This window comes from Cynara cardunculus, assembly GCF_001531365.2.
Source record: "Cynara cardunculus var. scolymus isolate 2C chromosome LG 17, CcrdV1, whole genome shotgun sequence".
Taxonomy (NCBI): domain Eukaryota; kingdom Viridiplantae; phylum Streptophyta; class Magnoliopsida; order Asterales; family Asteraceae; genus Cynara; species Cynara cardunculus.
The window spans coordinates 2,818,514-2,829,355 of NC_037544.1; the positions used below are offsets into that span (position 1 = coordinate 2,818,514).

Genomic DNA, 10,842 nt, shown 5'->3' on the forward strand with positions numbered 1-10,842 from the left:
TAGGTAAGATTTGACAATTGACATCGGAGCACAACATTACATACGAAAATGCTCAGTTCACGGTTGCCGGTGGTTAACCGGAAAAGTTAGGAGGGATTCCTATCCTCTTGTAGAAAATAATCTTTGCCTTCAAACCATTTTATCTTTATCTGATTTTCTTTCAAATTAACTGAGTTTATTGTTGAAGTTATTTACTTTAAAATAAATAAATGAATAAATATAAGCCTGATCATCACCAATCATTGGTGTTTTTTACCTGCATGGCTGTGAGACATATCTTGTAAAGCTTACACGAGGATCCATCTGTTCCCTCTTCTTTCTCCCACTATGCCTCTTTTCTGCCACCCAAACTCCTCCTCTGTATCTTTCCCTCTTCATTTCTCTCTCTTAAACCCTCAATTCTACGGCTGGGATTGGGAATCTTGTATCAGGCAATCGAACGGCTGATTCACTTCAAGAAAATTCACATTTGGAGTCAATTTTTGGTGAGTCGGTGTTTGATTTTTTATTTTGTGAATCCATATGAACTGGGGTTTTGTCCGATATCTTGAAAGTCTGCTCTTTTATCCAGTTTATAGTGTTCACATACAATGTCCTTATTTTCGGAAATTTTGAAACTAATTTGAGTCTTGCAAATGTCTTGGTGGTTTTCACATAATCTTTGAGTTTAGTTTTATGGTTTTTAAGGGATTAGTAATATTGAGATGGATTGTAAATGTGGGGGTTTAAAATCTTGGACTGAAACAATATGGCAGAAGTGGTAGACCCCATTTGTACTCTGATAAAATTATGTGGATCCCATTCGTTCTCCCTGTTATCTCTTTCTTTTATGCCCTTTTGTTTTGGTTATCTAGTTTCCTTTTGTGTTTGTTGATGATGGTGAAGAATTTGTATTTTCTCCATGGCTAATTTAAGTGATGTTATGATTATTACTTTTATTTTGAATTGTTTAGGGGTTGATGGATTTGATTGTTTGTTTATCTGTTTCAATCATAATGTAGAACAACTGCTTTGGGAACATTGTCCACTCCTCTTGAGGTTGGTGTGGGAGGTCTGGTTGTAGATAGCGGTTATGCCTGGGAATAAGTACAACGGCAACACATCGGTTCCAACAAGTCGTATAGAGAGGCTTTTGAGAGAAAGAGAGCTAAGGAAGAACAGTAAAGCTTCTTATTCTAATGAAGTTACTGGCAATGATGCCTTTGAGTTTGAACCACGGTTAAAGGAAGGTGACAACCTTGTAGAACAGTATCTTGAAGGAGCTTCAGCTGCACGTGAAGGATGGGAAAAACCCGATGGAGGGCTGTTTACGCAACGGCTTTTGGTTGTGGCTAATAGACTGCCTGTTTCCGCTGTTAGAAGAGGAGAAGAGAGTTGGTCTTTGGAGGTTAGTGCTGGCGGCCTTGTTAGCGCTCTTCTCGGTAAGTTTTGAATTTCTTCTCTATTGCTTTCATTCATTCATATCAACAGAAAGAAATACAATCTATTTTGATTGAATGTATTGAAGGTGTTAAGGAGGTTGAAGCAAAGTGGATTGGGTGGGCAGGTGTAAATGTGCCAGATGAACCTGGGCAGAGGGCACTCACTAAAGCATTAGCAGAGAAGGTATATGTTTGTTAAGTTTCAAATCTGTATGAAACTTGGTTAACATTTGTCATGTGGGATTGAAGGAGGGAGGTTCAGGGGAAACCCCCAAAAAATGAAAAACTGTGGAACACCCTAATAACTATTCATCTGGATAGTATGCACATGTGCATACAAGTAATTCAAGATGTTCTTTGGTTTTTATGCATGTGTGCATGTTACAAATTACTTGTATGCACATGTACATATTGTCTAGATTAACGGTTACCAGGGTGTTTTTCAGTTTTTTTTTAAAAAAAAATCGGTTTCCCCTTAACCTGACTCGGGATTGAAGAAAGGGTATTAGTTATGACTAAATTATATATGATACAGAGGTGCATACCAGTTTTTCTTGATGAAGAAGTTGTCCATCAATATTACAATGGCTATTGCAACAACATATTATGGCCTCTTTTCCATTATCTTGGTCTTCCCCAAGAAGACCGTTTAGCCACAACCAGAAGTTTCCAATCTCAATTTGCTGCATACAAGAAAGCAAATCAAATGTTTGCTGATGTAGTGAATGAGCATTATGAAGAAGGTGATGTTGTTTGGTGCCATGATTACCATCTTATGTTCCTTCCAAAGTGCCTAAAGGATCACAATAGCAACATGAAAGTTGGCTGGTTCCTTCATACGCCCTTCCCATCTTCCGAAATTCACAGGACATTACCTTCTCGCTCGGAGCTTCTACGTGCAGTTCTTGCTGCTGATTTGGTTGGGTAAGTCCGTAGGTTTGTTCCTATCCTGTTTTAACATGTTCTGATTTGACATTATATATAGGTACTTCCGAATTCAATTAGGGTCTTTGCTTCAATCTTGTCACTATATTAAGAATCTTTTTGTCATCATCTATAACAGTGTAAAACCTAAACATATTCTTTAACTTGAAAATCTTTATGAACCTGATTAGACTATTTTGGCATTTTGCTACTAATGAAATACAACATGTCAGCATCCTTGCTTGCTATATTCCTTTATCCTGATTCAAGAAACTTCTTTTATATATATTAGAAGATATTGTAGTTAACCGTAAATTGTTTCCCAGTTTCCATACCTATGATTATGCAAGACACTTTGTTAGTGCTTGTACTCGTATCCTTGGACTTGAAGGTACACCTGAAGGGGTAGAGGATCAAGGGAGGTTAACTCGAGTTGCTGCGGTAATTGTGAATTCAATTGCGTAACATCTTCCTTGTTCTATAATACATGCAAATGAATCATCTTTCATTGTATATGAAATCCCACATATGGAAATACTTCCCCCTCTGATGCTTGCTCTTTAATTTATGAACTACAGTTTCCAATTGGTATAGATTCAGATCGCTTTATTCGTGCACTCGAGAATCCTCAAGTACAAGAGCATATCAAAGAATTGAAAGAGAGATTTTCTGGGAGAAAGGTGATGTTACTTTACTTTGTCCATCTTCCTTATTCAAACCTTTTGGCCTGATTACTTGTAAGCATGTGTTTTCTTCTTCTGACAGGTAATGTTAGGAGTTGACCGCTTAGATATGATCAAAGGGATTCCCCAAAAGATACTTGCATTTGAGAAGTTTCTGGAGGAGAATCAATATTGGCGTGATAAAGTGGTTTTATTACAGATTGCAGTACCAACAAGAACAGATGTTCCTGAGTGTATATTTCTAAAATACTGGAATTTGCAGTACCAACATGCTGTTTATCTGTTGCTGATACATATTTGGTTTCCGATAATGTGATTTGGCAGATCAGAAACTGACTAGTCAGGTTCATGAAATTGTGGGACGAATAAATGGAAGATTTGGGACACTGACAACTGTTCCAATTCACCATCTGGTTAGCCTTTCATCGATCTAGCTTTTTTTGAAGTATATAACATATATATACATATGTATGGCAAAGTAAACTCACACACACTTCTCACCTTTGGTGAGACTTTCCTGACCTCCAGGAAGGTGGAGTTAAGGGGTACCGCTAGGCCAATGGCCCTTTGGTTTGATCTAATAGCTTGCAAGGTTATTAGATTTCCGTTGGAACTGATCAACCTAATTCCTGTATGTGGTTTTGAGTAGTGATAAGAAATCCATTTGCTAGTCTACAAATAAAAAAGATCTCACCTTTTCTTAACTAAGAAAAGCACACATTTGGAAAACAAAAGGCTCATTAGAGCTTTCATCCTTTTTCTTATTCAAGTGGTGTGTGTGTGTGTGTGATGTTTATCAAGTTTTTGAAGAGCATCATGTTATGTTTGCAGGACCGCTCTCTTGATTTTCAGGCTTTATGTGCACTGTATGCTGTCACTGGTACTGATCCATGGCTCTCTTGCTTGTTACTTTTTCTTATGGTTCATGTAACCAAAGCTGTTACTTTTTCTTAATTTTTTTTATGCACATTGCACCATTAAAAGTTAAAAAGGGAATTTACATAAATAGCCAAAGCTGATTGGTGGTTTCACCTTTTACCCATTTTTTACGCCAAATTCACTTTTTAGCCAATCCTTGTGCATATGCGTAAGCATTTTTTTCAGCCAAAAAAAATAAAATAACAAGAATCCTTCCGCGTAAAGTGGAATCCTTACGCAGAAAGTGGAATTTATATGCAGAAACCTTATACATATGCTAAGATTTTTTTTTGCCGAAAACCAATCCTTACGCATGTGCATAAGCCTTCTGCCTAAGAATTGGCTAAAAAGTGAATTTGGGGTAGAAAATGGCTAAAGAGTGAAACCGCCAATCAACTTTGGCTATTTATGTAAATTTCCCAAGTTAAAACTAGAGTTTGAGGTTTATTCAGGCAACCTGATCTTCAAAATGAGCCAAGGACTTGGTAGACCAAGTTTTTGATGGTATTCTGAGTTTCATTCACCCGAAAAGGACTGTCCTAGATGTGTTCAGCTTTGCATGGTCTAAATTATACTTGTTTTTCTGGATAAAGAAATGTATACTCGGTTGATTCTTGCCTAAATGACTATAATTGAATTCTCAAACGAATTTGTCTAAGTAGGTCATGACCCATGATTTGTGATCCGGATTTTACATTGCCAGATATAGCAATTGTCACATCTTTGCGGGACGGAATGAATCTTGTCAGTTACGAGTTTGTGGCATGCCAAGATGCTAAAAGAGGGGTGCTGATTTTAAGTGAGGTAACTATGGGTACTGTAAACTTTGTTTGGAATGGGTTCTTATTATTTATCATTGTTATAATTGGCATAACTGGTATTTATTATTAGGGATTTTAATTCTATTATCCACATCCCAGTTTTTGTCTTTTTAAATTGGACAAAAGTTTATGCAACTCAATTTCACTAGTTGTCTCATAAGATAACAGTTGGACCAATGTACGTTTCTTTTAGATGCAGTTGCCCTTTCCTTATGGGACCAAGCTGGCCTGGAAACCCACGGTTACCCAAAAAAAAATCCTCATTCTTATGAAGAGTAGTGTATTTTTTCTTTCTTTTCATATTAGTAAGAATGATGGTTAGAATTGTGAATGACTTCTGTTGAAATAATTTCCTCAAACCGCTATAAGTTTCAGCTTTTAGGAGATCATCTTCCTCAACCCTCTTGTGCTCCGTTGTGTATACACACATAAAATATACATGTAGATATACATGCATACATACATGCACACACATGGATTTACTGCATATATGTGTGTGTGTATGTGCTTATATTATGTATACCAATATGTAGGCTATGTGTATTTAATTTATACATCCATATGTGTATACATCTGCATATATACATACATCTACACACATACATATGTATATAAGGGTGACAGCTTTTGAGTTATTTCACACGATGAACAGTGTTCATGAAAGATGTCCACATAGAGGACCCACTGGGTGGAAGCTCATGAGCCTTGTACCTTTGTTAAGGCTTCTGCAAGCACATGTATTATTTATATATGTAGTTATAGAGGGAGGTTCAGTGGAAAACCCGCAAAAAATGAAAAACTGAGGAACACTCTGGTAACCATTCATTTGGACGGTATGCACATGTGCATACAAGTAATTGAACCTGTTTTTTGGTTTTTATGCACATTTGCATACCGGACAAATTGTTTACAAATTATTTGTATGCACATGTGCATACCATCAAAATGAATGGTTACCAGGGTGTTCCTCAGTTTTTCATTTTCTTGTGGTTTTCTCCTGAACCTGATCCTGTAGTTGAACCTGACCCTGTAGTTATAATATATGAAATTTCCTTTAGTCTTTCTTTAACCCACCAAGTTATCCTTTTCCTGGTGTACCCTCTAGTTTGCAGGTGCTGCACAATCCCTTGGTGCTGGGGCAATTCTTGTTAACCCTTGGAACATAACCGAAGTTGCAGCTTCAATAGGCCAAGCTTTGAATATGACAGCCGAAGAAAGAGAGAAACGACATCGCCACAACTTCTTGCATGTCACAACCCATACTGCTCAAGAATGGGCAGAAACTTTTGTAAGGTATGTGTTAGGGGTTGTTTGATTAGTTTTCCATTAAGTCCTGTATGGATAAAGTTGTCTATGTGGTTTAACCATTGTGTATAGATTGGGAAGGTTTATCTTTGGGAGGGTTTTTCCATAGATGGAAGGAACATGCTTTATAATTGGGAGGGGCAGGTTTTGAAAAAACTTGGCTTTCTGCATAAAGTTTCCCCTAGAAGCTTACTCAATAAGCCACTTTCTATATCATTAAGGCACTACCAAACAGTCATATATAGCTGACCGAATAAGCTATGAGTCCCATTAAGCTCATTAAGCTGCTAACAAACAGGCCCTTACTGCCATTCTTTCCATCCATCTGCATTTGGTATGTGGGACAGGATAGAACAAAAAATTGTTGTTCCACGTTTGGTGCGATGTTTAAACTGAGACAGGACAAGACCAACCAATGGGTGGACAAAAATCAGGTGGATGGAACAAGATTGGTAAATTACTAAACTACCCTTGTCAAATTGAAACTCCTAAAACCTTGCACAATTGACAATTCTTCCACCTGCCTACCTCACTCTTGCCCGCCCAGTCCGGTCTGCATACCAAATGCATAACATACATAGCCAAGAGCTGACTTTTTACTTCAGCCAAGATTTGATTTATTTTAACGTTGATATTGTAGTGAACTGAATGATACTGTAGTTGAAGCACAGCAAAGGATAAGACAAGTTCCACCAGCACTGCCGGTTGAAGAGGCCATCGAGTGCTATTTGCAGTCAAGTAATCGGTTGGTCATACTGGTACTGGTTCCATTTCTTTATGAAAAACAAATCAAAGCCTTTAATTATCTTATGTTGGTTTTTCTCGAGTTTCACATCATCAAAAACACAGGGATTCAGTGCTACATTAACTGAACCAGTTGACACTCCTGATAGACGCGGAGGTGATCAGATTAGAGAAATGGATCTTAAATTGCACCCTGAATTGAAGGAATCACTGATAAAGCTTTGCAACGATCCGCAGACAACCGTTGTTGTCCTCAGTGGAAGCGACCGAACTGTATTGGATGATGTATTTATCCCAATCAACTTTTTTTATTTCTGAGTTTTGGATCGGTATCATGTTCTTTTTGACAACTTTGAGGCATTCTTTAATCCCTCAGAACTTTGGTGAGTACAACATGTGGTTGGCAGCCGAGAATGGAATGTTTTTACGCTCCACTAGAGGAACCTGGATGACGACAATGCCCGAGCATTCAAATATGGAATGGGTCGACAGTGTAAAGGTGCATGCTTTTTAAGGTTTATGTCTTTATAGTGTCGACAATCACTGTTAGGAGTGCAGATGAATGAGACTGGCTGGCTCATGAGAGTTAGGGGCTGTTTGGTTGGTTTTTCATCAACTCCTGTATGGATAAAGCTTTATGTGTAGATTAATCTGTCTGTATAGATTGGGAAGATTTTTGTTTCGGAGGGCTTTTTCGTAGATGGAAGGAGTGTGTTTTTTAATTGGGAGGGGCAGATTTGGAAAAAAACTTGGCTTTTTGCATAAAGCTCCCCCTAGAAACTTACTGAATAAGCCACTTTCTGTATTATTAAGTCACTACCAAACAGTCATGTATAGCTGACTGAATAAGCTGTGAGTCACATTATGCTCATTAAACTGCTAACAAACAGACCCTTAGTAAAGTGGCTTGTCAAAGAGCTTGGAGAGTCCATTGTGGGCTGAGCCTGCTTGTTGGATTATCTGAAATGAGCTTGAACCGAGAAAGGCTTGTGCTTGGAAGCTCAAAGACAAGACTCGAATCTGCACCTACACTAGCCAAGCCAAGGCTCAAGCTTATTATGTGCCCATATGGACCAAGCCATGACAAGACCAAGCATGAGCTTTTTGAGTTGGGGCAAGCCACAAGCCGAGCCCAAGCCTACGTTTTTTTTCATGGGCAAGTCGTCAGCCGAGCAAACATGAGCTTGGCTCCACTATTTACCTGATCCCTTCTAACTGTAATCTTCATCACAGCATGTCTTTGAGTATTTCACCGAAAGAACACCTCGATCGCATTTTGAACTTCGTGAGACCTCACTGGTATGGAATTACAAGTATGCAGGTATTTTTACGACTTCCCTTATCGCGGTTTACATGATCCTTCATTAGTATCGTGTTTTCTTTTGTTTGCTCGTTGTCATGGCAATGGGAATGCAGATGTTGAATTTGGGAGGCTTCAAGCCAGAGACATGCTGCAGCATCTGTGGACTGGCCCGATATCTAATGCATCCGTGGATGTCGTTCAAGGCAGCCGTTCTGTCGAGGTCCGAGCAGCCGGTGTGACCAAGGTGACCGTTTGACTTCACTTGTCACAACGTGATTACGAGTTTTATAAAAAAAATAATGATGGTAATGATCGTGGATTGGTGGATTGTTGGTTGACATTGCACAAACAACAGTTCTTTGTATACTCCATCCGTCCCAAAATAAGTGTCCACAATGAAAAAGGCACACAATTTTAAAACTGTGTAATTATTCCACTTTTTAATTAACTAAGTGACGGTTTTATCCTTAATAATAGAGGGAGCAATGAATTTCTCAATCTCATAATTAAGGGTGGAATCAAAAAGTAAGCATTTAGTTTTGAAAGTGGAAAGTTATTTTGGAATGAAATAATATAGAAACGTTGACACTTATTTTGGGACGGAGGGAGCAGTTTATACTGATAGTTATGATCGCGGACGGTATCTTTTACCACAGGTAGTGTTGCCATTAGTCCATTTCGAGCGCTCGAGCGAAACCCATTCAAGTTTTGACAAAATTACTGACGGGATATAAACTTGGCATTACACACATAACCTTTTTGCTGACATGCGATTCAGTGCCATGTCAGCAAAAAGTTACGTGTCTCATGCCACATGTGCACCCGTTCAGCAACTTTGTCGAATTTTGCATGGTAATGATACTGTTGCTAATGAAGCTAAAATCACAGCGACTATATCGTTTAGAACTAAACGATATTGATCAGATTGTTAATATAGATTTTGGCTATCGGTAATCAGAAATTCTAATCCATTGGACCAATCTTGTACAGGGTATCACAATTGTTCGTATTTTAGGCGAGATAGTTCATAGCAAATCAATTTCATCCCCAATCGATTATGTGTTATGTATCGGCCATTTTCTGGGGAAGGTATGTACTCCAATCTTAAACCGATTTCTTGCTTTCTAGTCCTTCGTTGTATCCCGCATTAGGATTTTTACATATGTGTACAACACGTCGGAATAGAACCAAACCAAACAAAATGAGCCCAGTATATCCCACACAAATCAGTTAGGGAGGTAGGATGTATGCAGACTCTGTTTCTAACCCCAAACGGTAGATAGGCAGTTTCCGATAACACATCATAAGAGACATGATCAAATCAGAACCTGAAAACCAACTATTCATGCTTTATTCATTATGAATGTAGTGATATGCATTAATGATGAAAATTATTCATAATAAAAATGCATGATATTCATAATGAATAATATTCAGGATTATTCATCATGAATAATTTACATTCATATTTAGATGAAAAATCATATAAAATATAAAAACAGTCTTTGATTAAATATTCAAAATAGAACTTCAAAAGGTAATTTTACAACTTCTTTTTAATCTTTAAGTCCATGACGTGTATGAATTCGTGAAACTGTGAGTGATGTGATTAGATAAATCTATAAAAGTGGAAAATCTAAAATTAAAAGTGTAAAAACACAAAAGCTAATTTTTTTAAGAAGTCACGCCTTGTAAATGATCAAAATGCATGATGAATAATATTCAGGGCTATTCATTATGAATAATACATGGAATAATTGGTCTCGAGGTTCTCAAAATATTTACGATTCTCATTTTTATGGTGTAATAATTGTTCAACATGAATGGCCATTTGATTCAAGTAGTTGTGTTGTTTCAGGATGAAGATATTTACACCTTTTTTGAGCCAGAGCTTCCCTCTAACGGCATGGGTATTCCGAGGCCGAAGCTAAATGATGGCGCAAAGCCGAAGCCTCCCGGAGACCGAAAGGCCGGTAAAAGCGGGTGGAAATCATGTCAAAAACGACCGCCACAAAGTCCAGATAACAAACGAACAAGTAACAATAACAGAAACTATGGTAGTGAGAATGGCGGAAAACGATCATCGACGACCCCAGATAAGGTATCGTGGAACGTTCTTGATCTGAAAGCGGATAACTATTTCTCGTGTGCGGTGGGGCGGACACGTACGAATGCGCGGTATCTGTTACCAACGTCGGATGATGTGGTATCGTTTTTGAAGGATCTTGCTCAAGCATCTTGAAGATGAGTAGTAGTAATGTAGTTAGTGTTGGTAATTATTCAATATCAACTCCTTAATTGATGATCGTTAGAGGATTACTTCTTAGATCATTAAATTTAAACCACTATTAATTTGCTTCAATGCTATTTGGTCCATTATTAATTTACTAACATACGCCATTTCCAATCCAATTATCATTCCCAAAACAATATATATATATATATATATATATATATATATATATATTAAAGGTGATTAAATGTCCAGATCTCTTATGATTCTTAGCTTAACTATTTTTTTCACACGATCCTTTGCTTATCTATATAGAGGAGCGATCAAATACAAACCAATCAATTTGTACAAACCGTACAAACTACTTTCATCCGTCGATTTCATTGTTTAATCTTATGAAATTTTTTTATGAACTTGTTTAATCTTATGAAATTGTTTCATATAATACTTTTTTTGATGAAGTTGTTTCATATATGGTTATGAAATTGTT

General features: G+C 37.5%; 1 protein-coding gene across 3 annotated transcripts; it reads left to right on the forward strand.

Moving 5' to 3' along the window:
- Window positions 1-346: 346 nt before the first annotated feature.
- On the forward strand, window positions 347-10,498 carry LOC112500803 (alpha,alpha-trehalose-phosphate synthase [UDP-forming] 1). 3 transcript variants are annotated; one of them, XR_003067374.1, is made up of 18 exons: window positions 347-485; window positions 1,002-1,421; window positions 1,508-1,605; window positions 1,957-2,345; window positions 2,672-2,786; window positions 2,924-3,025; window positions 3,111-3,261; window positions 3,353-3,441; window positions 3,860-3,908; window positions 4,650-4,750; window positions 5,873-6,060; window positions 6,713-6,830; window positions 6,922-7,101; window positions 7,193-7,315; window positions 8,050-8,115; window positions 8,233-8,363; window positions 9,110-9,208; window positions 9,978-10,498. XR_003067374.1 is itself a non-coding variant. In XM_025104387.1 (18 exons), the coding sequence occupies exons 2-18, from the start codon at window positions 1,073-1,075 to the stop codon at window positions 10,359-10,361; spliced, it is 2,754 nt and encodes a 917-aa protein (XP_024960155.1). In that variant the 5' UTR covers window positions 347-485; window positions 1,002-1,072; the 3' UTR covers window positions 10,362-10,498. The 3 variants fall into 3 exon arrangements, 2 of the variants coding, with proteins under 2 accessions (XP_024960155.1, XP_024960156.1); XM_025104387.1 differs by having other exon boundaries at window positions 8,050-8,137; XM_025104388.1 differs by having other exon boundaries at window positions 3,228-3,261; window positions 8,050-8,137.
- The last annotated feature ends 344 nt before the right edge of the window (window positions 10,499-10,842 follow it).

Excerpts from the sequence above, each read along its gene's own strand:
- LOC112500803 (XM_025104387.1), top strand. The coding sequence starts at position 1,073 with ATGCCTGGGAATAAGTACAACGGCAACACATCGGTTCCAACAAGTCGT. Across the intron at positions 6,061-6,712 it reads TGGGCAGAAACTTTTGTAAG|TGAACTGAATGATACTGTAG; the intron begins GTATGTGTTAGG and ends TTGATATTGTAG. Across the intron at positions 8,138-8,232 it reads ATGGAATTACAAGTATGCAG|ATGTTGAATTTGGGAGGCTT; the intron begins GTATTTTTACGA and ends ATGGGAATGCAG.